Here is a 23,149-nt window from a genome sequence, read left to right as displayed (position 1 = left end):
GTGGTAAGGACAACTTGATTGTCTCAAGGGTGGGCAGTCAAAAAGTTTTGTGTTTAGCCAGTGAGTTGCCATGGATCACAATTTGTTTTGACCGCACGTTTTTCCGTTTTGGAGATTCGTTTTGTTTGGGCTCGTTCCAAGGGGACAAGAGTTCTAGAAGCTAATGAGTTTTAGGAAGACGAGAGTTCTACAAGCTAGTGGGGAAAAATGTTTTTTTTTCAATTGTTGACAGCCAGTAGACACCATGTTTTTATTAGTGAAGCTGAAGTATTGTTGATTATAATGTGAAATGGAAGTTGTTTTCTGTTCGTGGTAAGCAAATTGTCCAACAAAAATATAGTATATATTTGTTTTCTTAAGGGGGAAGGTGTTACAGTCGTTGGTTTTTCCATTATTAGTCAGTATGTGTTACACCTGTGCTGGCTTGTCCATCTCGTTAGTGGGAAGGTGTTTCACCTGAGCTGGTCCAGGTTCTATTTAAGAGTGTCTGGCCCAGTGCTCCAGTTGTCTTGATACATGTGGAGAGTCAACACCTTTAGTTGCTCCACCTTTTTGGTTTGCTTCCTGTCTTTAAGTTTGGTGTGGGTTTTTCTTTTGTTTTCCTCTTCTTGGGCAGATTTAGTGGGTCTCATGGTGGGTGTCTTTTAGGTCCCAGTTGTTGTTACTAGTCAACTTTCAGTGGACACCCCCATAGTGTCTATCAGAACCCCTCCTAAAATCCCACCTGTTTAGTTGTGGTTGTTGTCAGTGACTCTTTGTTTGTTCCCTTTTCTATTTAAGGGACATTTCTGGTTTTCTTGCTGGGGAAAATAACAACAAACAATGGAGTAAAACAAGCTTATATTTTGGGTTGGATATTGCATCATATATGCATCAATGAATTGTTAATATTTTAATCAATGGCATTTCCTTAGAATGCTCATTACTCTTTCAGTTGTTATTCTTATGTATGTTGTGTAGTAAATACTTGTTAATTTTCAATCGTTTTTTCCTGTGAAGCCATTGTGTTGCATCCATGTCTGAAATGTGCTGTGTAAATAAAGCTTGATTTGATTTGAACATGACCGACCAATCAACAGACTCTTGGTCTCAGTGGGAGATATACTGAATTTATACTATGTCAAATAGTGCATGGTATGTAAGTTTAGTATCATTTTTCAACCAATCCAGTGCATGTCAATGGATTCAACTACTGAAAACTGAAACAAACAAATGGATCAAACAGATCAATCCCACTTTTCCAGCCTGCTGAAGGCGTGGTGGAGTGGTAAATACCACCCCCGGCTCTACCAGCGGCTTGAGGTGGTCTCCCACAGCTCTGATTATGTCATGTTCTGTGGTCTTGCTGTTCCATTTATTGACTGCCCCTGCAACACAGAAACACATTTAGTCATATTATATAAAACACTCAAAGTATTATTTATTTTCAGGTAGAGATACATCCTTGGGACGTCCCTAGCCCATTAAAGTTGACATTTAAAATAGTTAAGGTCAGGGTTTTGGGTAGGGATGTCCCAAGGATCCCGGATAGCATTGACCATTGTGCATTCTTCTGTCTCTTTTACATAGCAGGTGATGGGTTCTGAACTTAAAAATATTAAATATCCTTATTATGTGAAATTGAATGAAACAATAATGTATGTTGATGCTAATATGATGTACAATATTCCATGATGTTTCTATATGATAACAAGGTATGGAACAGGGTAGGTAACAACACATCCGCCACGCTGATCCTCAACACAGGGGCCCCTCAGGGGTGCTTGCTCAGCCCCCTCCTGTACTCCCTGTTCACTCATGACTGCACAGCCAGGCACGACTCCAACACCATCATTAAGTTTGCCGATGCCACAACAGTGGTAGGCCTGATCACCAACAACGACAAGACAGCCTATAGGGAGGAGGTCAGAGACCTGGCCGTGTCGTGCAAGGATAACAACCTCTCCCTCAAAGTGATCAAGACAAAGGAGATGATTGTGGACTACAGGAAAAGGAATACGGGGCTGTATTCTATGCATAGTCACTTTAATAACTCTACCTACATGTTCATATTACCTCAATTACCTCGACTAACCAGTGCCCCCGCACATTGACACTGTACCGGTACCCCCTGTATATAGTCTAGCTATTGTTATTTAACTTCTGCTCTTTAATTACTTGTTCCTTTTATTTCTTATTCTTATTTGTACTTTTTAAAACTGCATTGTTGGTTATGGGCTTGTAATTAAGCATTTCACTGTAAGGTAAAATTTGATAAACTCATAGTACATTATGAATGACTGACTGCCCAGTTCAACGTCTCACCTCATACTGTATTGGAGCAGCAGCAGCTGACTGCCCAGTTCAACATCAGTTCACCGTCTCACCTCATACTGTATTGGAGCAGCAGCAGCAGCTGACTGCCCAGTTCAACATCAGTTCACCATCTCACCTCATACTGTATTGGAGCAGCAGCAGCTGACTGCCCAGTTCACCGTCTCACCTCATACTGTATTGGAGCAGCAGCAGCTGACTTGATCGTTGATGCTATTCATCATGTTTGAATCTGAGAGTAAATAGAGCTGACTACACTCTAAAAATGAAGGGTTCAACTGGAGTTGTTCTCAGATCCCCTAAGAACCGTAGGGTTCTTGGTCAATGAAAAACAGCCCCAAAAGGTTCTTCAAAGAACTTGTTAGAAGGTGGGTTCATCGAGGAACCTCCGTTGTTGCTGGACTTCTTCCGGGAACTTCGCAATTACAACTGAAAACGATGGTGACAAGTTTGGATGCGACAACAGTTAAAAAGGTTGATTTTGGCTCTGAATATGTATCAAAATAATTTATATAATAATATAACACAACGTTACATGGGCAATACTATCCCATTTTGGAAACGTTACATGTACAATACTATCCCATTTCGGAAACGTTACATGTACAATACCATCCCATTTTGGAATATGTATCGAAATAATCTATATAATAATATAGCACAACGTTACATGGACAATACTATCCCATTTTGGAAACGTTACATGTACAATACTATCCCATTTTGGAAACGTTACATGTACAATACTATCCCATTTTGGAAACGTTACATGTACAATACTATCCCATTTTGGAAACGTTACATGTACAATACTATCCCATTTTGGAAACGTTACATGTACGCCCCCTTGTGGAGGGAAATTAATAGCTTACAAGAACCCCCGCAACTCCTCTCATACTGGGAAGAACCCCACCCAGGCCTCAAGGGCAGTTTTATTTCAAATGTAGTACCCGGACGGAGAAAATCCAGTAAGCGTTTTATAGTTACATCGTTAGGGTAACTTAACCTAAAGTGGACACACTCCAGTTTCTGAGACAATTGCCCAGACTTTGTAGACAGTTCATTAAACCTCATCTTTATCAAATTAAATCTCTAGTAATAGATTACACACATACAATTCATCATATTTTCATATATTCACAGAATCCATATAAAACGTAAGAAATTCTCAGGTAGTCACGACAACCATTCCATTTGCTTTATCAAGGACTTTCCACAGCTACGAAGCAGCTCTCCAAACATACAGCGGAACCCAAAAAATATGGGTTTGTTTCCCCGACAATGACGAGATCGTCAACTATGATCGGCAGTGAAGGAACGGAACCCCAAGATAACGTTATATCCAAAGCTTATTATCCACGTCAATCATCCGATTAAGTATACTTCTATACAAACTTCAGATTAAGACTCAGTCACACAACTCTCATATCACAGTCACACAACTCTCATATCACATACACACAACTCTCATATCACAGTCACACAATGCTATTCCCAAACAGACCTAATCAATTAGTTGTTTTTCAACAATATTTTAACCCGCAGGAATATTTCCACATTTCTGTGTGGTCTCCCTGAGATCCCAAGTTTGAGGGATCCCTCGTGCACCATTTACCCAGGTCGTCACGAGCGGTCACCAAGTCAAGATTCACATCCCCATCGCCAAATGTGGAGGTTAATTTCTTTAATATCAATTGAGGAGACAAACTTATCACACAAGTCAGAGTTATTCTAAAACTAAATCTTTATTCACTTGTTAATACGGGAGCAGGTCAAAACAACACACACATATAAAGTGAATCAATTGAGTGCTCTACGATAATGATGGCTGGTTGATGAATCACCCCCAGATGAATCATTGAGAGCCACGAGACAAAAGTACAAAGGTCTTTTATAGCCAAGATACACCCCTTTCAATCTACATGACGAACAACAGATGTATAGAACGGGTCACAAGATTAAGATTTGTATGAAAGATACTTATAATTCTCAGCAGACAGTATCTGCTGTAAAAACAGTACTGTTTGTGTAGAGACCAGGGTCTGGCCCTGGGGTCATCTCTCCCTGGTACCATATAGAACAGAAACATTAACTCATGCTCTGGAATGCGGTCTCTTTAGGTTTCAGTGTTTTCTCCCAGAGGCCCATCCTCAGTAGAACACAGACACAATAGTTATAAGAACCCTTTATTCTGTTGCATAAAACAACCATTTGATGCAATAAAAGTATTATAACATAATGTTGCAGTTTTGCTCTCACAGTGTCTACGTGCTAACGAGCTATACGTGCTAAAGTCAAACCTCAAAACATAAATGGAAAAACCAAAGCCTGTAACACCTTCCCCCTTAAGACACCAATATATCCTAGATTTTTGATGGACAAGTTTGCTCACTACCAACAGAAAACAACTTCCATTTCACATTATAATCAACTACAATGCTTCACCTTCACTAATATAAACATGGTGTCTACAGCTGTTTTTCTAAAACTCACTTGCTTCTATAACTCTTGTCCCCTTGGACAAAACTCATCTCCAATACGGAAAAACGTGCAGTCAAAATAAATGGCAACGCACTAAATGCAAAACACAAAAAACTTTTTGACTGCCCACCCTTGAGACAATCAGCAACCAAGTTGTCCTCACCACAGACATGTCTGATTTCAAGAGGAAACTCCTGCAATATCCTTAGTAACTTTCCACCTCACTGCGGAGCTTCTCTCTCTTTTCAGGGTTCACTAGATAGGTATGTTGTTGGATCGGGGCCCAGTCCCCAATGTCATGCTCTAGTACATTTGGGTTGGCACATCTGAGAATGAACCCTGATATTCTAAAAGCAGGGCAACAATGTCAATATAATTGTACCCAAAAATTGTCAGTTGGTTGCATAAATAATTATCATTACTAAATATTACATGAAATGTAAATATGAAATATTTGGTTGCATAGTCTTATTTTCAAAGTATTTTCAATTACATTTTGCTAGGTGGGATAGCCCCAATGTCAAAACACAGGTTTAACATGTCCAAATCAATAACCAATATGCACAAACAGTTTGGGATAAATTGAAAACCTAAACATAAAATGTGCTATATACACAAACATCTGCCACAATAATCATATTACTTGTATTTTTTAAACAAGCACCTTATAAACTGCACAAGCACCAGAAACGCTGTTGTTTTGACAAGTAGCAATAAATCACTGATATCAATTAGGGGGGAAATCAGGTTGTACGTGATGTTGAAACTAACACAACTAAAAAAAACACATGGAAATGGGAGATATATTTTACCTCACTGATTAGAGGACAACCTTTCAGAAGACAGTCAGCTACATTTTGGAGTGATGCATTTAAATTTAGGGGTCGCTAAACAAAGGAACACAACACTTATTTGTCATAACTCATCGATATCATCGCTAAAATAATTTGTGTGAGAGGAGGGAGAGGAGGTTGCACGTCCTGTTAAAACTAACAGCTCAAAAACCACACGGAATCTGGGAATAATGTGTACATCACTGGTTAGAGGACTACTTGTAGAAAACAGCTAGTTACATTTTGAAGTGTTGCATTTTGATTCAAGTGGGTCATCAACGTGGTAACAGTAACACAACTCTTTTTTGTCAATTTTTGTTAAATCACATAATTAGTAACTCTTCCAAATCAGAGCCTGTATTTTACCCCTGAGGCTAATATTCATATCATGTTGAAATTAATAGAACAGGGAGCAAATATTTAGGGTTCTACATTGTGACATCTTTAAAATACTCCCACTACAATGTTAAAACATTCTACGTTGTGACATTAATTCGTTGACATCATGAAACAACTCCTTCATGTATTTTCTGATATTTGATCAGAGATCTTTTATCAGATTATCTCTGGTCACAGCTATGAGATTTCTCTCCTGTGTGTGTTCTCTGGTGTCTTGTCAGCTGGCCAGACTGAACAAAACTCTTCCCACATTGATCACAGCTATAACTTTATCTCCTGTGTGTGTTCTCTGGTGTACAGTCAGATTGCTAGATGCAGCAAAACTCTTCCCACATTGACCACAGCTATAAGATTTCTCTCCTGTGTGTGTTCTCTGGTGTCGAGTCAGAATACTAGATGTAGTAAAACTCTTCCCACATTGATCACAGCTATAAGATTTCTCTCCTGTGTGTGTTCTCTGGTGTCGAGTCAGAATACTAGATGTAGTAAAACTCTTCCCACATTGACTACAGCAATAGGGTTTCTCTCCTGTGTGTGTTCTCTGGTGTATAGTCAGCAGGCCAGATCCAACAAAACTCTTCCCACATTGACCACAGCTGTAAGGTTTCTCTCCTGTGTGTGTTCTCTGGTGCACTGTCAGATCTCCAGATTGACCAAAACTCTTCCCACATTGACCACAGCTATAAGGTTTCTCTCCTGTGTGTGTTCTCTGGTGTATTGTCAGCTGGCCAGATCGAACAAAACTCTTCCCACATTGAGCACAGCTGAAAGGTTTCTCTCCTGTGTGTGTTCTCTGGTGTAGAGTCAGATCTCTTGATGTAGTAAAACTCTTCCCACATTGAACACAGATATAAGATTTCTCTCCTGTGTGTATTCTCTGGTGCACTGTCAGATAGCTAGATGTAGAAAAACTCTTCCCACATTGATCACAAGTATAAGGTTTCTCTCCTGTGTGTGTTCTCTGGTGTAGCGTCAGATAGCTAGATGTAGTAAAACTCTTCCCACATTGAACACAGATATAAGAATTCTCTCCTGTGTGTATTCTCTGGTGCACTGTCAGATAGCTATATTGACCAAAACTCTTGCCACATTGAACACAGCTATAAGGTTTCTCTCCTGTGTGTGTTCTCTGGTGTAGAGTCAGATTGCTAGATGAGGCAAAACTCTTCCCACATTGACCACAGCTATAAAGTTTCTCTCCTGTGTGTGTTCTCTGGTGTAATGTCAGCTGGCCAGATTGAACAAAACTCTTCCCACATTGATCACAGATATAAGGTTTCTCTCCTGTGTGTGTTCTCTGGTGTAATGTCAGCTGGCCAGATTGAACAAAACTCTTCCCACATTGATCACAGATATACGGTTTCTCTCCTGTGTGTGTTCTCTGGTGTAATGTCAGCTGGTCAGATCGAACAAAACTCTTCCCACATTGATCACAGATATAAGGTTTCTCTGCTGTGTGTGTTCTCTGGTGTAGAGTCAGATTACTGGATGAGGTAAAACTCTTCCCACATTGATCACAGCTATAAGATTTCTCTCCTGTGTGTGTTCTCAGGTGTTCTTTTAGTGAATTTGGTATTGAGAAATATAACCCACAATCAGAGCAGCAGTTAGATATCTTAGTGGGTCTCTGCTGGTGTTTCTTGAGGAGTTCTGATCTGGAGAGACTCTCTGCCTCACCAGCATCATGATGTTGTCTCTCTCCTGTGTGAACAACAAAGTCAGACAGACGGTTAAAGGCCCACAACAGCAGAAATCCATTGCTTATTTGAAGTAAAAGGTGATGCCCAGAGCTTACCCATGAAGTTGTACAACAATTGACGTCTGTTAAATAATTTGACAATTAAGACAGTCAAGATAGCAACAAGTAATGTCTTGTTTTCACATTAGTGGTAGCTAGAAATAAGTTAATAAAGTTGTTGAAATCCTAAGCAGTGTGCCAGACGACTTTTGGTCTCCAATATAGGCCCCTTTCTGCGTTTAATAAACACAATTTGGTTGTAGAAACTCCTCCCTGCTAATAAGGAAACAGATAGTTATGCGGAAATCCACTGTAAAAGGTGATGCCAACAGCGTAGCCATGATGTTGTACAACAATTGACGTCTGTAATGAATGTTACAATTATTTGACAATTGTCTTAAAATGAGCAAGAATAGTCATATTTTGTCTTGTTTTCACATTAGTAGTAACATCGATGATTATAGGCTAGAAATAAGTTATTCATGTTGTTGAAACTCTAAGCAGTGTGCCAGACGACTTTTGGTCTCCAACTTTTGGTCTCCCCTTTCTGTGTTTAATAAAATTTCGGCACGAGGGCGATGAGCACAGAATTTGATTGCAGAAACACCTCCCTGCTAAGTATATCTGGTAATGAGGAAACCACTAGTTATGGATGTAGTATATCTGGTAATGAGGAAACCACTAGTTATGGATGTAGTATATCTGGTAATGAGGAAACCACTAGTTATGGATGTAGTATATCTGGTAATGAGGAAACAACTAGTTATGGATGTAGTATATCTGCTAATGAGGAAACCACTAGTTATGGATGTAGTATATCTGCCTGGAGCAAAAATGGTGAGCGAAGATTTTAGTTTTTCACAATGTATTCTGAATGTGAATGGAGGAATCTCAGGGTAGTAAGCTCCATTTCCAGGTTGCTTATGAGTGCATTTCACATTACTTTGGATTATAATTGTAAGGCTCGTTTGAATGTCCTGCTTAATATAATGTTTGCTACAGTATTAAAAATTATGTGTAATTATTGAAGAACCGCGTTAATGACAGTATCCATTTGGGAATCAATAAAGTTAAGATTTTATTTATTTCATTCTTTAAATTTAACCTTTATTTAACCAGGTGGCCAGTTGAGAACAAGTTCTCATTTACAACTGCGACCTGGCCAAGATAAAGCAAAGCAGTGCGACAAAAAAACAACAGAGTTACACGTGGGATAAACAAACGTATAGTCAATAACACAATAGAAACTCTATATACAGAATGTGCAAATGGAGTACGGAGGTAAGGCAATAAATAGGCCATAGTAGCGAAGTAATTACAATTTAGCAAATTAACACTGGAGAGATAGATGTGCAGATGATGATGTGCAAGTAGAAATACTGGTGTGCAAAAGAGCAAAAAAAGTAAATAAAAACATGGGGATGAGGTAGGAAGTTGGATGGGCTATTTACAGATAGTCTGTGTACAGCTGCAGCGATCGGTAAGCTGCTCAGATAGCTGATGTTTGAAGTTAGTGAGGGAGATATGTCTCCAATTTCAGCAATTTTTGCAATTCGTTCCAGTCACTGGCAGCAGAGAACTGGAAGGAAATGCGGCCAAAGTAGGTGTTGGCTTTGGGGATAACCAGTGAGATATACCTTCTGGAGCGCGTGCTATGGGTGGGTGTTGCTATGGTGACCAGTGAGCTGAGTTAAGGCGGAGCTTTACCTAGCAAAGACTTATAGATGACCTGGAGCCAGTGGGATTGGCAACGAATATGTAGCGAGGGCCAGCCGACGAGAGCATACAGGTCCCAGTGGTGGGTGGTATATGGGGCATTGGTGACAAAACGGATACTGTGATAGACTGCATCCAGTTTGCTGAGTAGAGTGTTGGAGGCTATTTTGTAAATGACATCGCATATAGAAGTAGGACTAGTCTACCTGGCCTGAGCGCAAATGTAGGCCTATAAATGTGCCAATTTGGGGATGTCTGACTGTCTTAACGCACCACCACTAATGAGTTGTGGAGCTTCTCAAAGTAATTTTTTCTTCACCTCAAACAACAAGTCAACAAAGTCTAATCAAAATCAATTGCAAATGAGAAAAGTTCCTCAAAGTATTTGTAAAATATTGCCAGCTCTCGCCCTTTCGATAACCACTCAGCATGAAAGGGAAAAACGTAATGCGCTGATCCAGTGGAAATGTAAAAATACCTGATGACTTCTTATCCTTTGCACAAATAGCCGACAGCTGTGTCTGTCCTGAACTCACTGGCGGGAAACTCTGAGGGCCCAGAATATTTTATACAATGTTGCAAGCTTGTTATCTCCAGTTTTGGGCAGACCCAGTTGATACAATGTTTCAAGTTCGTTGCAGACAGGCCATGTGCAGCCAATGTGATTTAGATTATATTTATTTTTATCAGGATACTTTCTACCATTGCTAAAAAAAAAAAAACGTTTTTTTAATCATTTTCATTTAAATAGAATGTAGATTAACCACAGAGAATGATGTTGAGATACAAAGACTATAATTATTATTACTATTATAAATTAAATGAAACTGTTCCAGTAAACTGTGAATATGAAAATCATAACTGGCACCAGATCAGTAGAAATGGTCAGAAATTGTAGTCTATTACCAGAAACTTTAGGAGCATAACATCAGGCTTCCCTGTGGCTCAGTTGGTAGAGCATGGTGTTTGCAACGCCAGGGTTGTGGGTTCGATACCCACGGGGGGCCAGTACGGAGCGAGGAAAAAAAATATGTATGATATGAAATGTATGCATTCACTACTGTAAGTCGCTCTGGATAAGAGTGTCTCCTAAATGACTAAAAATGTTTAAAAAAATCAGAATTTACAAAGGCAAGCAGCAGCGGGAGGAGAAGGCTAAGGAAGAGTTTTTTTCTGATGGTTAGGCTATCTTGTTTCAGAGGGGTGTCATCAATAGCCCATAATGACAAAGTGAAAACAGGTAAAAAACAGAAATACCTTATTTACTGAAGTATTCAGACCCTTTGCTATGAGACTCAAAATTGCTTTCAGGTGCATCTTGATTCCATTAATCATCCTTGAGATGTACAGTGGGGGAAAAAAGTATTTGATCCCCTGCTGATTTTGTACTTTTGCCCACGGACAAAGAAATGATCAGTCTATAATTTGAATGGTAGGTTTATTTGAACAGTGAGAGACAGAATAACAACAAAAATCCAGAAAAACGCAGGTCAAAAATGTTATAAAATGATTTGCATTTTAATGAGGGAAATAAGTATTTGACCCCCTCTCAATCAGAAAGATTTCTGGCTCGCAGGTGTCTTTTATACAGGTAACGAGCTGAGATAAGGAGCACACTCTTAAAGGGAATGCTCCTAAACGCAGCTTGTTACCTGTAAAAAAGACACCTGTCCACAGAAGCAATCAATCAATCAGATTCCAAACTCTCCACCATGGCCAAGACCAAAGAGCTCTCCAAGGATGTCAGGGACAAGATTGTAGACCTACACAAGGCTGGAATGGGCAACAAGACCATCGACAAGCAGCTTGGTGAGAAGGTGACAACATTTGGTGCGATTATTCACAAATGGAAGAAACACAAAAGAACTGTCAATATCCCTCGGCCTGGGGCTCCATGCAAGATCTCACCTCGTGGGGTTGCAATGATCATGAGAACGGTGAGGAATCAGCCCAGAACTACACGGGAGGATCTTGTCAATGATCTCAAGGCAGCTGGGACCAGTCACCAAGAACACAATTGGTAACACACTACGCCGTGAAGGACTGAAATCCTGCAGTGCCCGCAAGGTCCCCCTGCTCAAGAATACATATACATGCCCGTCTAAAGTTTGCCAATGAACATCTGAATGATTCAGAGGACAACTGGTGAAAGTGTTGTGGTCAGATGAGACCAAAATGGAGCTCTTTGGCATCAACTCAACTCGCCGTGTTTGGAGGAGGAGAAATGCTGCCTATGACCCCAAGAACACCATCTCCACCGTCAAACATGGAGGTGGAAACATTATGCTTTGGGGGTGTTTTTCTGCTAAGGGGACAGGACAACTTCACCGCATCATTTGACGGGGCCATGTACTGTCAAATCTTGGGTGAGAACCTCCTTCCCTCAGCCAGGGCATTGAAAATGGGTCGTGGATGTGTATTCCAGCATGACAATGACCCAAAACACACGGCCAAGGCAACAAAGGAGTGGCTCAAAAAGAAGCACATTAAGGTCCTGGAGTGGCCTAGCCAGTCTCCAGACCTTAATCCCATAGAAAATCTGTGGAGGGAACTGAAGGTTCGAGTTGCCAAACGTCAGCCTCGAAACCTTAATGACTTGGAGAAGATCTGCAAAGAGGAGTGGGACAAACTCCCTCCTGAGATGTGTGCAAACCTGGTGGCCAACTACAAGAAACGTCTGACCTCTGTGATTGCCAACAAGGGTTTTGCCACCAAGTACTAAGTCATGTTTTGCAGAGGGGTCAAATACTTGTTTCCCTCATTAAAATGCAAATCATTTAATACAATTTTTGACATGCGTTTTTCTGGATCTTTTTGTTGTTATTCTGTCTCTCACTGTTCAAATAAACCTACCATTAAAATTATAGACTGATCATTTCTTTGTAAGTGGGCAAACGTACAAAATCAGCAGGGGATCAAATACTTTTTTCCACCACTGTATCTACAACTTGTTCGGAGTCCACCTGTGGTAAATTCAATTGATTGGATATGATTTGGAAGGCACACACCTGTCTATATAAGGTCCGGGAGTTGACAGTGCATGTCAGAGCAAAAACCAAGCAATGAGGTCGAAGGAATTGTCCGTAGAGCTCCGAGACAGGATTGTGTCGAGGCACAGATCTGGGGATGGGTACCAAAAATAATTCTGCAGCATTGAAGGTCCCCAAGAACACAGTCGCCTCCATCATTCATAAATGGAATACTCTTCCTAGAGCTGGTCACCCGGCCAAACTGAGCGATTGGGGGAGAAGGGCCAGGGAGGTGACCAAAAACCTGATGGTCACTCTGACAGAGCTCCAGAGTCCCTCTGTGGAGATGGGAGAACCTTCCAGAAGGACAACCATCTCTGCAGCACTCCACCAATCAGACCTTTATGGTAGAGTGGCCATACAGAAGCTACTCCTCAGTATAAAGCATATGACAGCCTGCTTGGAGTTTGACAAAAAGCACCTTAATACTCTAAGACCATGATAAACAAGATTCTCTGGCTTGATGAAACCAAGATTGAACTCATTGGCCTGACTGCCAAGAGTCACGTCTGGAAGAAACCTGGCACCATCCCTACGGTGAAGCATGGTGGTGGCAGCATCATGCTGTGGGGATGTTTTTGAGCAGCAGGGACTGGGAGACTAGTCCGGAAAGTATTATGTGAAATTATTTTGATGTGATATTTAAATATTGTGTGAAATTATTCTGAATTGATATGAAAGTAAAGCAATTTATGTTTCTAGAAACATATCGCAATTGAGAATCGATTCACATTTAGATGGAATATTTGACTATTTTAACTGCCAGAGCCAGTCTACCTCTGAAAATAAAACACAGTCCTTGGACCTTGAGGATTAGCGGGGGCAGCAATCAGCAGTAGAAACAATAACAAAGCGTACTCCCTGCCCGTTTCGGTAAAAAGCTGAGGGATGGGGCTGGAGAAATGCAACCATCCATGATATCAACATTCTAGTTTTAACCATGTTTTGAGGATATACAGTGTTTGTTATATTTACTGACAAACATTGGAGTAAAAAAAAAAAGCTTATATTTTGGGTTCTGATGTGGTATGACAGTTGAACTAAGCTCATGAGGCATTTCTAAGTGATTTATTCAAGAAAGAGATGGGTAGATAAGTCCCAAAATGGATGTAACAACTACTGATTGCCCCTTCAAGAGAACATATTGGGCTAATCTAATAGGAGATATTGAGGACTACAGTATTTCAGGCATTGTCATTGGATGCATTTGATCAATTGTTAACGTTTTGTTGATGGTCCACTCTTGATGTTCAACACGTTACAGTGTAGCTTCAGCCATTCCTACAGAACAACATTAAAGTGTAGAACCCCATTACTGCATATTGGTTCAACGACTGCAGAGACGGTACTTACTGATGTTAATCAGATCTCCAACCTTCTCTTCTTCCTCCAATGTGACAGTCTTCTCCTCCTCCTCCTTTTTCACTCCAAAAACTGCATCCTCCTCTTTCTCTTCCTCCTCTTCTTTTACTGTAACATCCTCCTCCTCTTTCACTCTGAACGCGTCTTCCTCTTCTTTCACTGAAACGTCTTTCTCTTCTTCTTTCACTGTAACAGCCTCACCCTCTACTTGTTTTTGTATTGTAACATCTTTCTCTTCCTCCTCCTCTTTCACTAGAGCTTCTTTCTCCGTCCAGCAGGCCTCCTCTTCTTTAGCAGGAGGAGAGTAGCTTAGTGAACTCATGGTCGGGGATGTTAGCTAGCTAGCATTAGCGACTAGCCTAGTTCTAAGCTAACTAAGCAAACCAGCTAGCTGACAAACAACGTAAATATATAATTAAATGGGCCAACAAGAACTTACAACAGAAGTGTGTTTAATATACAGCGACTAATATACACCAAACCAGTGTAAAGAGCGTGAATGTTGTAGCTATGTTTGCTAGAAAGCTACCGAGGTGTCTGACTAGCTGTTGTTGTTGAAGGAGCGCTCCGTCCACTAGATTATACGTCACACTGGCAGCATCGCCTGAACCTAAAAGACGCACATCGCCTTCTGCTGACTGGAGTGGGCAACGCAGTTGAGGAACCAAACGTTTATTTTTCATTTATTTCATAAAAGTTTAATATTATATTAAGTCGTTCAAAGAGAGGCATATGTTAATTGGTTCGTGTTTAATGAGTGAGATTTTAAAACAAACTTTACACCCACTACATATTTGCATTGAACCATACTTCTGACATGGATCATTTTGACCCCAGAGACATATCTTTTATCATAGCCAAAATGTGTTTTATTCAATTCTTCCTATTTTTTATGACTTTGTCAATCAACTTGTCCTTAATAAATCTAAATCATGGTTTAGTGTTTCTGTATCAATATGGATTTTTAACAAATTAAAATCCTTTGGAGTCATTTTGACCCCAGCCAAAAGCACCTTTGATAAATAGGACGTTTATTTCAAATAAAAATCGAATCACATTTTATTGGTCACATACACGTGTTTAGCAGATATTATTGCGGGTGTAGCAAAATGCTTGTGTTTCTAGCTCCAACAGTGCAGCAATATCTAACAAGTAATATCTAACAATGGTCCCATGTGGCTCAGTTGGTAGAGCATGGTGTTTGCAATGCCAGGGTTGTGGGTTCGATTCCCATGGGGGACCAGTACGGGGGAAAAAAGCTATGAAATGTATGCATTCACTACTGTAAGTCGCTCTGGATAAGAGCGTCTACTTAATGACTAAAATGTAAATTTCACAACATATACACACAAATCTAAGTATTTGAATCTAGGTTTTTCTGTAGACATGATCCATCCCACCAGAGGGTGGAGGGGCACCTGTATCAGTGGTTTTGACCAGATAGACACCTGCAGATATAGTGTCTCCCAAGATTGGATTTTTCTTTGCCACGTATCACTCTGCCAGGTGTAGAAAACTCTGCCAACACTCTGCCAGCGGTAGAAAACTCTGCCAACACTCTGCAAGGTGTAGAAAACTCTGCCAACACTCTGCCAGGTGTAGAAAACTCTGCCAACACTCTGCCAGCGGTAGAAAACTCTGCCAACACTCTGCCAGCAGTAGAAAACTCTGCCAACACTCTGCCAGCGGTAGAAAACTCTGCCAACACTCTGCCAGTTGTAGAAAACTCTGCCAACACTCTGCCAGGTGTAGAAAACTCTGCCAACACTCTGCCAGCGGTAGAAAACTCTGCCAACACTCTGCAAGGTGTAGAAAACTCTGCCAACACTCTGCCAGTTGTAGAAAACTCTGCCAACACTCTGCCAGCGGTAGAAAACTCTGCCAACACTCTGCCAGGTGTAGAAAACTCTGCCAACACTCTGCCAGCGGTAGAAAACTCTGCCAGCGGTAGAAAACTCTGACAACACTCTGCCAGCAGTAGAAAACTCTGCCAGCGGTAGAAAACTCTGCCAACACTCTGCCAGCGGTAGAAAACTCTGCCAACACTCTGCCAGCGGTAGAAAACTCTGCCAACACTCTGCCAGCAGTAGAAAACTCTGCCAGCGGTAGAAAACTCTGCCAACACTCTGTCAGCAGTAGAAAACTCTGCCAGCGGTATAAAAGTCTACCAGGGGTATACAGCGCATTCGTAATGTATTCAGACCCCGTCACTTTTTCCACATTTTGTTACATTACAGCCTTATTCTAAAATGGAAGATTTTTTCCCTCATCAATCTACACACAATACCCCATAATGACATCACAATACCCCATAATGACATCACAATATCCCATAACGACATCACAATACCCCATAATGACAAACCAAAAACAGGTTTTTAGACATTTTTTTACATTAATTTACTTAAGTATTCATACCCTTTACTATGAGACTCAAAATTGAGCTCAGATGCATCCTGATTCCATTGATCATCCTTGAGATGTTTCTACAACTTGATTGGAGTCCAACTGTGGTAAATTCTATTGAATGGACATGATTTGGAAGGCACACACCTGTCTATATATCCCCATTAGTTCCTGTCAAGGCAGCAGCTACTCTTCCTGGGGTTTATTATGGATCCCCATTAGTTCCTGCCAAGGCAGCAGCTGCTCTTCCTGGGGTTTATTATGGATCCCCATTAGTTCCTGTCAAGGCAACAGCTACTCTTCCTGGGGTTTATTATGGATCCCCATTAGTTCCTGTCAAGGCAGCAGCTACTCTTCCTGGGATTTATTATGGACTTATTATTGTGGAAAAACGAAAATCTAATGTCAGTACCAACGTATTATTATAATTTTTTGTACTTTTACCCCTTTTTCGTGATATCCAATTGCAACTCCCCTACGGACTCGGGGGAGAGGCGTAGGTCGAGAGCCATGCATCCTCCGAAACACGACCCTGCCAAGCCGCACTGCACTTCTTGACACACTGCTCGCTTAACCTGGAAGCGTGTCGGAGGAAACACCGTCCAGCTGGCGACGGAAGTCAGCGTGCATGCGCCTGGCCGCCACAAGGAGTTGCTAGAGCGAGATGGGACAAGGACGTCCCGGCTTGCCAAACCCTCCCCTAGCCTGGACAATGGTGGGCCAATTGGGTGCCGCCCTATGAGACTCCCGATCACAGCCGGTTGTGATACAGCCTGGATTAGAACCAGGGACTGTAGTGACGCCAATGACAAGCATACCCATAACATGATGCAGCCACCACCATGCTTGAAAATATGAAGAGTGGTAGTCAGTGATGTGTTGGATTTGCCCCAAACATAACACTTTGTATTCAGGATTTCTTTGCCGCATTTTTTTGCAGTATTACTTTAGTGCCTGATTGCAAACAGGATGCATGTTTTGGAATATTTTTATTCTGTACAGGCTTCACTCTGTCATTTAGGTTAGTATTGTGGAGTAACTGCAATGTTGTCGATCCATCCTCAGTTCTCTCATATCACAACCATTAAACACTGTAACTATTTTAAAGTCACCATTGGCCTCATGGTGAAATCCCTGAGCGGTTTCCTTTCTCTCCAGCAACTGAGTTAGGAAGGACGCCTGTATCTTTGTAGTGACTGGGTGTATTGATACACCATCTAAAGTGTCATTAATAACTTCACCATGCTCAGAGGGATATTCACCAATAGGTTCCTTTCTTAGCGAGGCATTGGACAACCTACCTGGTCTTTGTGGTTGAATCTGTGTTTGAAATTCACTGCTCAACTGAGGGACATTACAAATAATTGTATGTGTGGGGAACAGAGATGAGGTATTCATTCAAATATCATGTTAAACACTATTATTGCACACAGAGTGAGTCCATGCAACTTATTATGTGACTTGTTAAGCAAAATCTATACTTCTGAACTTGTTTAGGCTTTTAATTACATTTGTAAACATTTCCAAAAACGTAACAACAAACAAAACGTGGGACAAGTCAAGGGGTGTGTCACGTCCTGACCAGTAAAAGAGGTTGTTTGTTATTGTAGTTTGGTCAGGGCATGGCAGGGGGTGTTTGTTTAGAGTGTTTCGGGGTTTGTTGGGCTATGTTCTTGTTAGTCTATTTCTATGTTAGTTCTAGTATGTCTATTTCTATGTGGTGTTTATTGGGTTGACCTTCAATTGGAAGCAGCTGCTCCTCGTTGCTTCTAATTGAAGGTCCTATTTAAGAGGGGTGTTTTTCTATGGGATTTGTGGGTAGTTGTTTCCTGTTTAGTGTTTGTTGCACCTGACAGGACTGTTTCTCGTCGAGTTTTGTTAAGTGTTTAGGTTTTCCTTCATTAACGAAGATGAGTATTCACGTACCCGCTGCGTTTTGGTCCAATCCCTACGACACCCGTGACAGGGTGTGAATACTTTCTGAAGGCACTGTATATATAAAACTCCTATCCCCCAAACCCAGCAATCTAATAGCATCAGTAAAATCTGTTGAAATAAAACCACAGATAAATATACCTAACATAGTACATATATTAAACAATACATACATCAGAAATAGTTACACATTATAGAGATCCATTCATGGATGTACAGGTCTGTTGGATAAACGTTCAGAAATGTCCACTGCTGATTTTTTTCCAGGTGTCCATAGCGGACACCCTGGCCCTATGAATCCTGTCCCTGGAAAATTCTCAGTCAAAAACATAAGTCAGAACACAGCCTCTCTATTCTTTCGTGTGATTTCAGGTCCTCTGACTGGGAAAATGTATTTTCACAATGAGAACAGTGGTATGTCTTCTCCTCCTGTATGTTGGAAAGGCTTTTCTCCTGTGTGTTTTCTCGCATGCATTTTCAGACTCCCTGACCACCTAAAACTCTTTTCACACTGGGAACATTGGAAAGGCTTTTCGCCTGTGTGTATTCTCTCATGTGTTTTCAGGCTCACTAACCACCTAAAACTGTTTCCACTGTGAGAACAGTGATAAGGCTTCTCTCCAGTGTGTATTCTCTCATGCTTTTTAAGGACCCATAACCACCTAAAACTCTTTCCACAGTGGGAACAGTGATAAGGCTTCTCTCCCATGTGTGTTCTCTCATGCCCAACCAGGGCCCCTAACTGAGTAAAATTCTTTCCACAGTGGGAACAATGGTAGGGCTTTTCTCCTGTATGTATTCTCTCATGCATTTTCAGGCTCCCTAAACACCTAAAACTCTTTCCACACTGGGAACAGTGGTGTTGGTTAGGCGTCTCCGGGTCTGTTTCCTCTGAGGAACTCTTCCTGCTGTCAGAGTCTGGTCTCTCTCCTGCCAAAGACAAACAGATTGTTTAGTTAAACAGAGACACCTGAATGAAACCTGCATTAAATAAAATTGTTTTCCTATGAGGTTTAATCTAGACTAGATCCAAAATAAACTTGGTGACGGTGAGATTTAAAAACAAATGATGTAGAGCTCCAAATCTAATTTTTCAGGTAATGTCATGTGTCAGGCTGAGCAGAGCTCTATAATAATAGATACTGTCATGTTAATAGGTTGAGCAGAGCTCTATAATAATAGATAATGTCATGTTTATAGGCTGAACAGAGCTCTATAATAATAGATAATGTCATGTTTATAGGCTGAACAGTGCTCTATAATAATAGATAATGTCAAGTTTATAGGCTGATCAGAGGTCTATAATAATATATATTACTATTTCAGTCAATGTTATAGGCTGCATTTGATCCAATGTTAATAACGTTTTGTTGGTGGCCCACTTTATCGCTAAAGTAATAATTACTATCTTTTCTAAATGATAATTCTTTAGTTCAGCCTTTCCTTGAAATGGCTATTTTGCCCATGTTTTTTGTCAACTAACAAACGTTTGCTAATATGTTCAGTCTCCCCAAAGCGCTTGTCCTTTTGCTAATATCTTCCAAAAACACGTGTTCATTTTCATTTCAATAATGATTCTTATTTTATGTATTTCTCCAACATTGTTTAGAAGTCTGCTTTTTGCAGGTATACACACTCTACACAAGGTCTACAATAGACACACGTCAAAAGTTTAATATATAACTTGTTTGCCATTCTGTGAGACAATTAAGTTGTGATTTTGTGGTGGTGGGGACTCTGATGGTATACACATGTTACAGTTAAGCAATAAGACCCGAGGAAGTGTGGTATATGGCCAATATAGCATGGTTAAAGACTGTCCTTATGCACAACGCAGAGTGCCTGGATACAGCCCTTAGCCGTGGTATATTGGCCATCTATCACAAACCCCCGAGCTGTCTTATTGCTATTATAAACTGGTTACCAACGTAATCAGAACAGTAGAAATACATGTCATACCCATGGTATACGGCCTGATATACCACGGCTGTCAGCCAATCAGCATTCAGGACTAAATGCAAAAACTGCATCATCCTCTTTCTCATCCTCCTCTTCTTTTACTGTAACATCCTCCTCCTCTTTCACTGAACGCCTCTTCCTCTTCTTTCACTGTAACGTCTTTCTCTTCTTCTTTCACTGTAACAGCCTCACCCTCTACTTCTTGTTTTACTGTAACATCCTCCTCTTCCTTCTCCTCTTTCACTACAATGTTCAGCCACAGAGCTTCTTTCTCCGTCCAACAGACCTCCTCTTCTTTAGCAGGCGAGCTAGCTAGCTAGTTAGCATGAGCGACTAGTTTAGTGCTAGGCTAACTTATCAAGCCAGCTAGTTGACTAACAATGTACCTAACGTTATTCCATTGAAATGGTGTCTATTAACTAGATGTCAGAAGTATATTTAAAACATAGAGGCAAATATGCACAAAAACAGTCTAAATGTTTCGGCTGTTGGCTACCAAAGTGGCTGACTCGTTGTTGTTGATCCTTTCCGTCCACTAGATTATACGTCACGCTGGCAGCATCGCCCCAAAGACGCACATCGCCGTCTGCTGACTGGAGGGAAACGCAGTTAAGATACGTTTTTTTATTTTTCATTTGCAGACAAATGTATTTTTCATTCATTTTATTAAATAATAATATTATATTGAGACGTTCAAATAGAGCAGTGCATATTTTGAGTGAGAATTTAAAACACACTGTCCTTCACATCTGTATTTAAGGCAGTTTCATATTCATTAATTTAAAGAAACCCACTGGTCACACACTGGTTGAATTATCTGTCAAACTAGGAACTCTGCAGCCTAGTTTAACAGTGATCTATGTTCTATGAACGCTGCTGGGAGAAAACTGGAGAATAGCTAGAGGAAAACAAACCTAACTACATCCCCAGGCCCTGGTATATCATCAGACTGTACAAACCTAACTGCATCCCCAGTCCCTGGTGTATCACCAGACTGCATACAAACCTAACTGCATCCCCAGTCCCTGGTATATCACCAGACTGTATACAAACCTAACTACATCCCCAGGCCCTGGTATATCATCAGACTGCATACAAACCTAACTGCATCCCCAGTCCCTGGTATATCACCAGACTGCATACAAACCTAACTGCATCCCCAGTCCCTGGTATATCATCAGACTACATACAAACCTAACTGCATCCCCAGGCCCTGGTATATCACCAGACTGCTGTGACAACCCTCCCACTCTGTCTGCTGAATTCTTTCTCTTTTCTCTTGTTTTCCTTAATAGGATGTCGGTGGGCGGAGCCGGGAGGGTCGTCAGTGAAATGGGCTGGGCTCGGGTGTGTCCCAGGATAAATGCACCTCTTCCCCGTTCATTGAGGAGACTCTCTCCATGCAGACACAGACAGATTTTGGTTGTGGCATTTTTCTGGCTATTTTGGTTGTTTGCGTTGGCACCTTTCAACACCCCTCATTATCACATGTATACATGCGACCACTCACTTACACTACTGACTAAACACACACCATTGTTAATTCTATTTACTTTACTTCAGTTAATAAATATATTTTGTTATTCTTTATCTCCACGTTGTCTCACTTTTTGTTACGGTCTTCGAGCCGGTTCGTGACACTATGGTCAGCGAGCTGGAGCCCAACTAATGGAGACCAGTTACAACCCAACTAACAAAACCCAACTAAAACATGACTGCAGATCAGAAGAGCAGAGAAATACAGAATGATGGCAGGGAAAATCCCCAACATCAAAAATAGATAGATTCCAGATGTCAGTCAGCTAGCGTGCTAGCAGTAAGCCAAGGTGGAAAAAGTTACAAAACTCCCGTAGTCTACTTCACAGAGAACATGCAAAGCTTCCTGAAGCGTTGATGCTTTTCAGCCAATTGTCTCAAAAACAGGTTAATTACTCAAGGCTTTGAGCAACACAGAATTTAGAACAGCCAAATAATTATAGATGACATCCCACACCGTAGCAGCATAGCCTTTATGTCATTATTATAGATGACATCCCACACCGTAGCAGCATAGTCTTTATGTCATTATTATACACTGCGTGCACAATTATTAGGCAAGTGAGTATTCTGATCTTATCATTGTTTCTATTCACATTTTCGATCTCCAAACCATATAAACTTGAATGCTTATTGGATTTAATCATTTTCAGGTGATATGTATTTGTATAATGAGGGAGGGTGTGGCGAAAGTGAATAACACCTTATATCAAGGTGTGCATAATTATTAGGCAGCCTCATTACCTCAGGTAAAATGGGCCAAAAAAGAAATTTAACTGCAACACTCTTTAAATAGCTAAACTATTGAGGTGTGACCACCGGACATTCAAACGTTTTGTTGCGAATAGTCAACTGGGGCGCAAAAAACACATGGGGAAGAAAAGGAGCAAATTAACTGCAAAAGACTTGAGAAGAATTAAACATCAAACTACCAGGAACCCATTATCCTCCAGTGCCACCGTATTCCAGAACTGCAACCTACCTGGAGTGTTCAGAAGTACAAGGTGTCAAGTGCTCAGAGACATGGCCAAGGTCAAGAAGAATGAAACAAGACCACCACTGAATAAGATTCACAAGTTGAAGCGTCAAGATTGGGCAAAGAAATACCTGAAGACAGATTTTTCAAAGGTTTTATGGACAGATGAAATGAAAGTGACTCTTGATGGCCCAAATGGATGGGCCCGTGGCTGGATCAGTAATGGACACAGAGTACCACTTTGAGTTAGGTGCCAGCAAGGTGAAGGAGGGGTACTGGTATGGGCTGCTATCATTGAGGATGATGTAGTTGGACCTTTTCGGGTTGAAGATGGACTGAAACTCAACTCCCAAACCTACTGCCAGTTTCTGGAAGATTCTTTCGTCAAACAGTGGTACAGGAAGAAGTCCTCAGCATTCTAGAAGGCCATGATCTTTATGCAGGACAATGCTCCTGTCACGATTCT

General features: G+C 40.9%; 1 protein-coding gene across 1 annotated transcript; it reads right to left on the bottom strand.

The window, feature by feature from the left end:
- Positions 1 to 5,796: 5,796 nt before the first annotated feature.
- LOC106578625 (zinc finger protein 420-like) lies at positions 5,797 to 20,696 on the bottom strand. The gene is made up of 3 exons (XM_045711671.1): positions 20,172 to 20,696; positions 18,750 to 19,142; positions 5,797 to 7,562 (listed from the first exon to the last, which is right to left on the bottom strand). Exons 1-3 carry the CDS (start codon positions 20,173 to 20,175, stop codon positions 6,244 to 6,246), a joined length of 1,716 nt encoding a protein of 571 aa, XP_045567627.1. The 5' UTR covers positions 20,176 to 20,696; the 3' UTR covers positions 5,797 to 6,243.
- Positions 20,697 to 23,149: the final 2,453 nt, after the last annotated feature.

Source organism: Salmo salar, chromosome ssa02, assembly GCF_905237065.1.
Source record: "Salmo salar chromosome ssa02, Ssal_v3.1, whole genome shotgun sequence".
NCBI lineage: Eukaryota > Metazoa > Chordata > Actinopteri > Salmoniformes > Salmonidae > Salmo > Salmo salar.
Note: the sequence above shows the minus strand (reverse complement) of the source record. Positions and strands in the feature narration are given on the sequence as shown.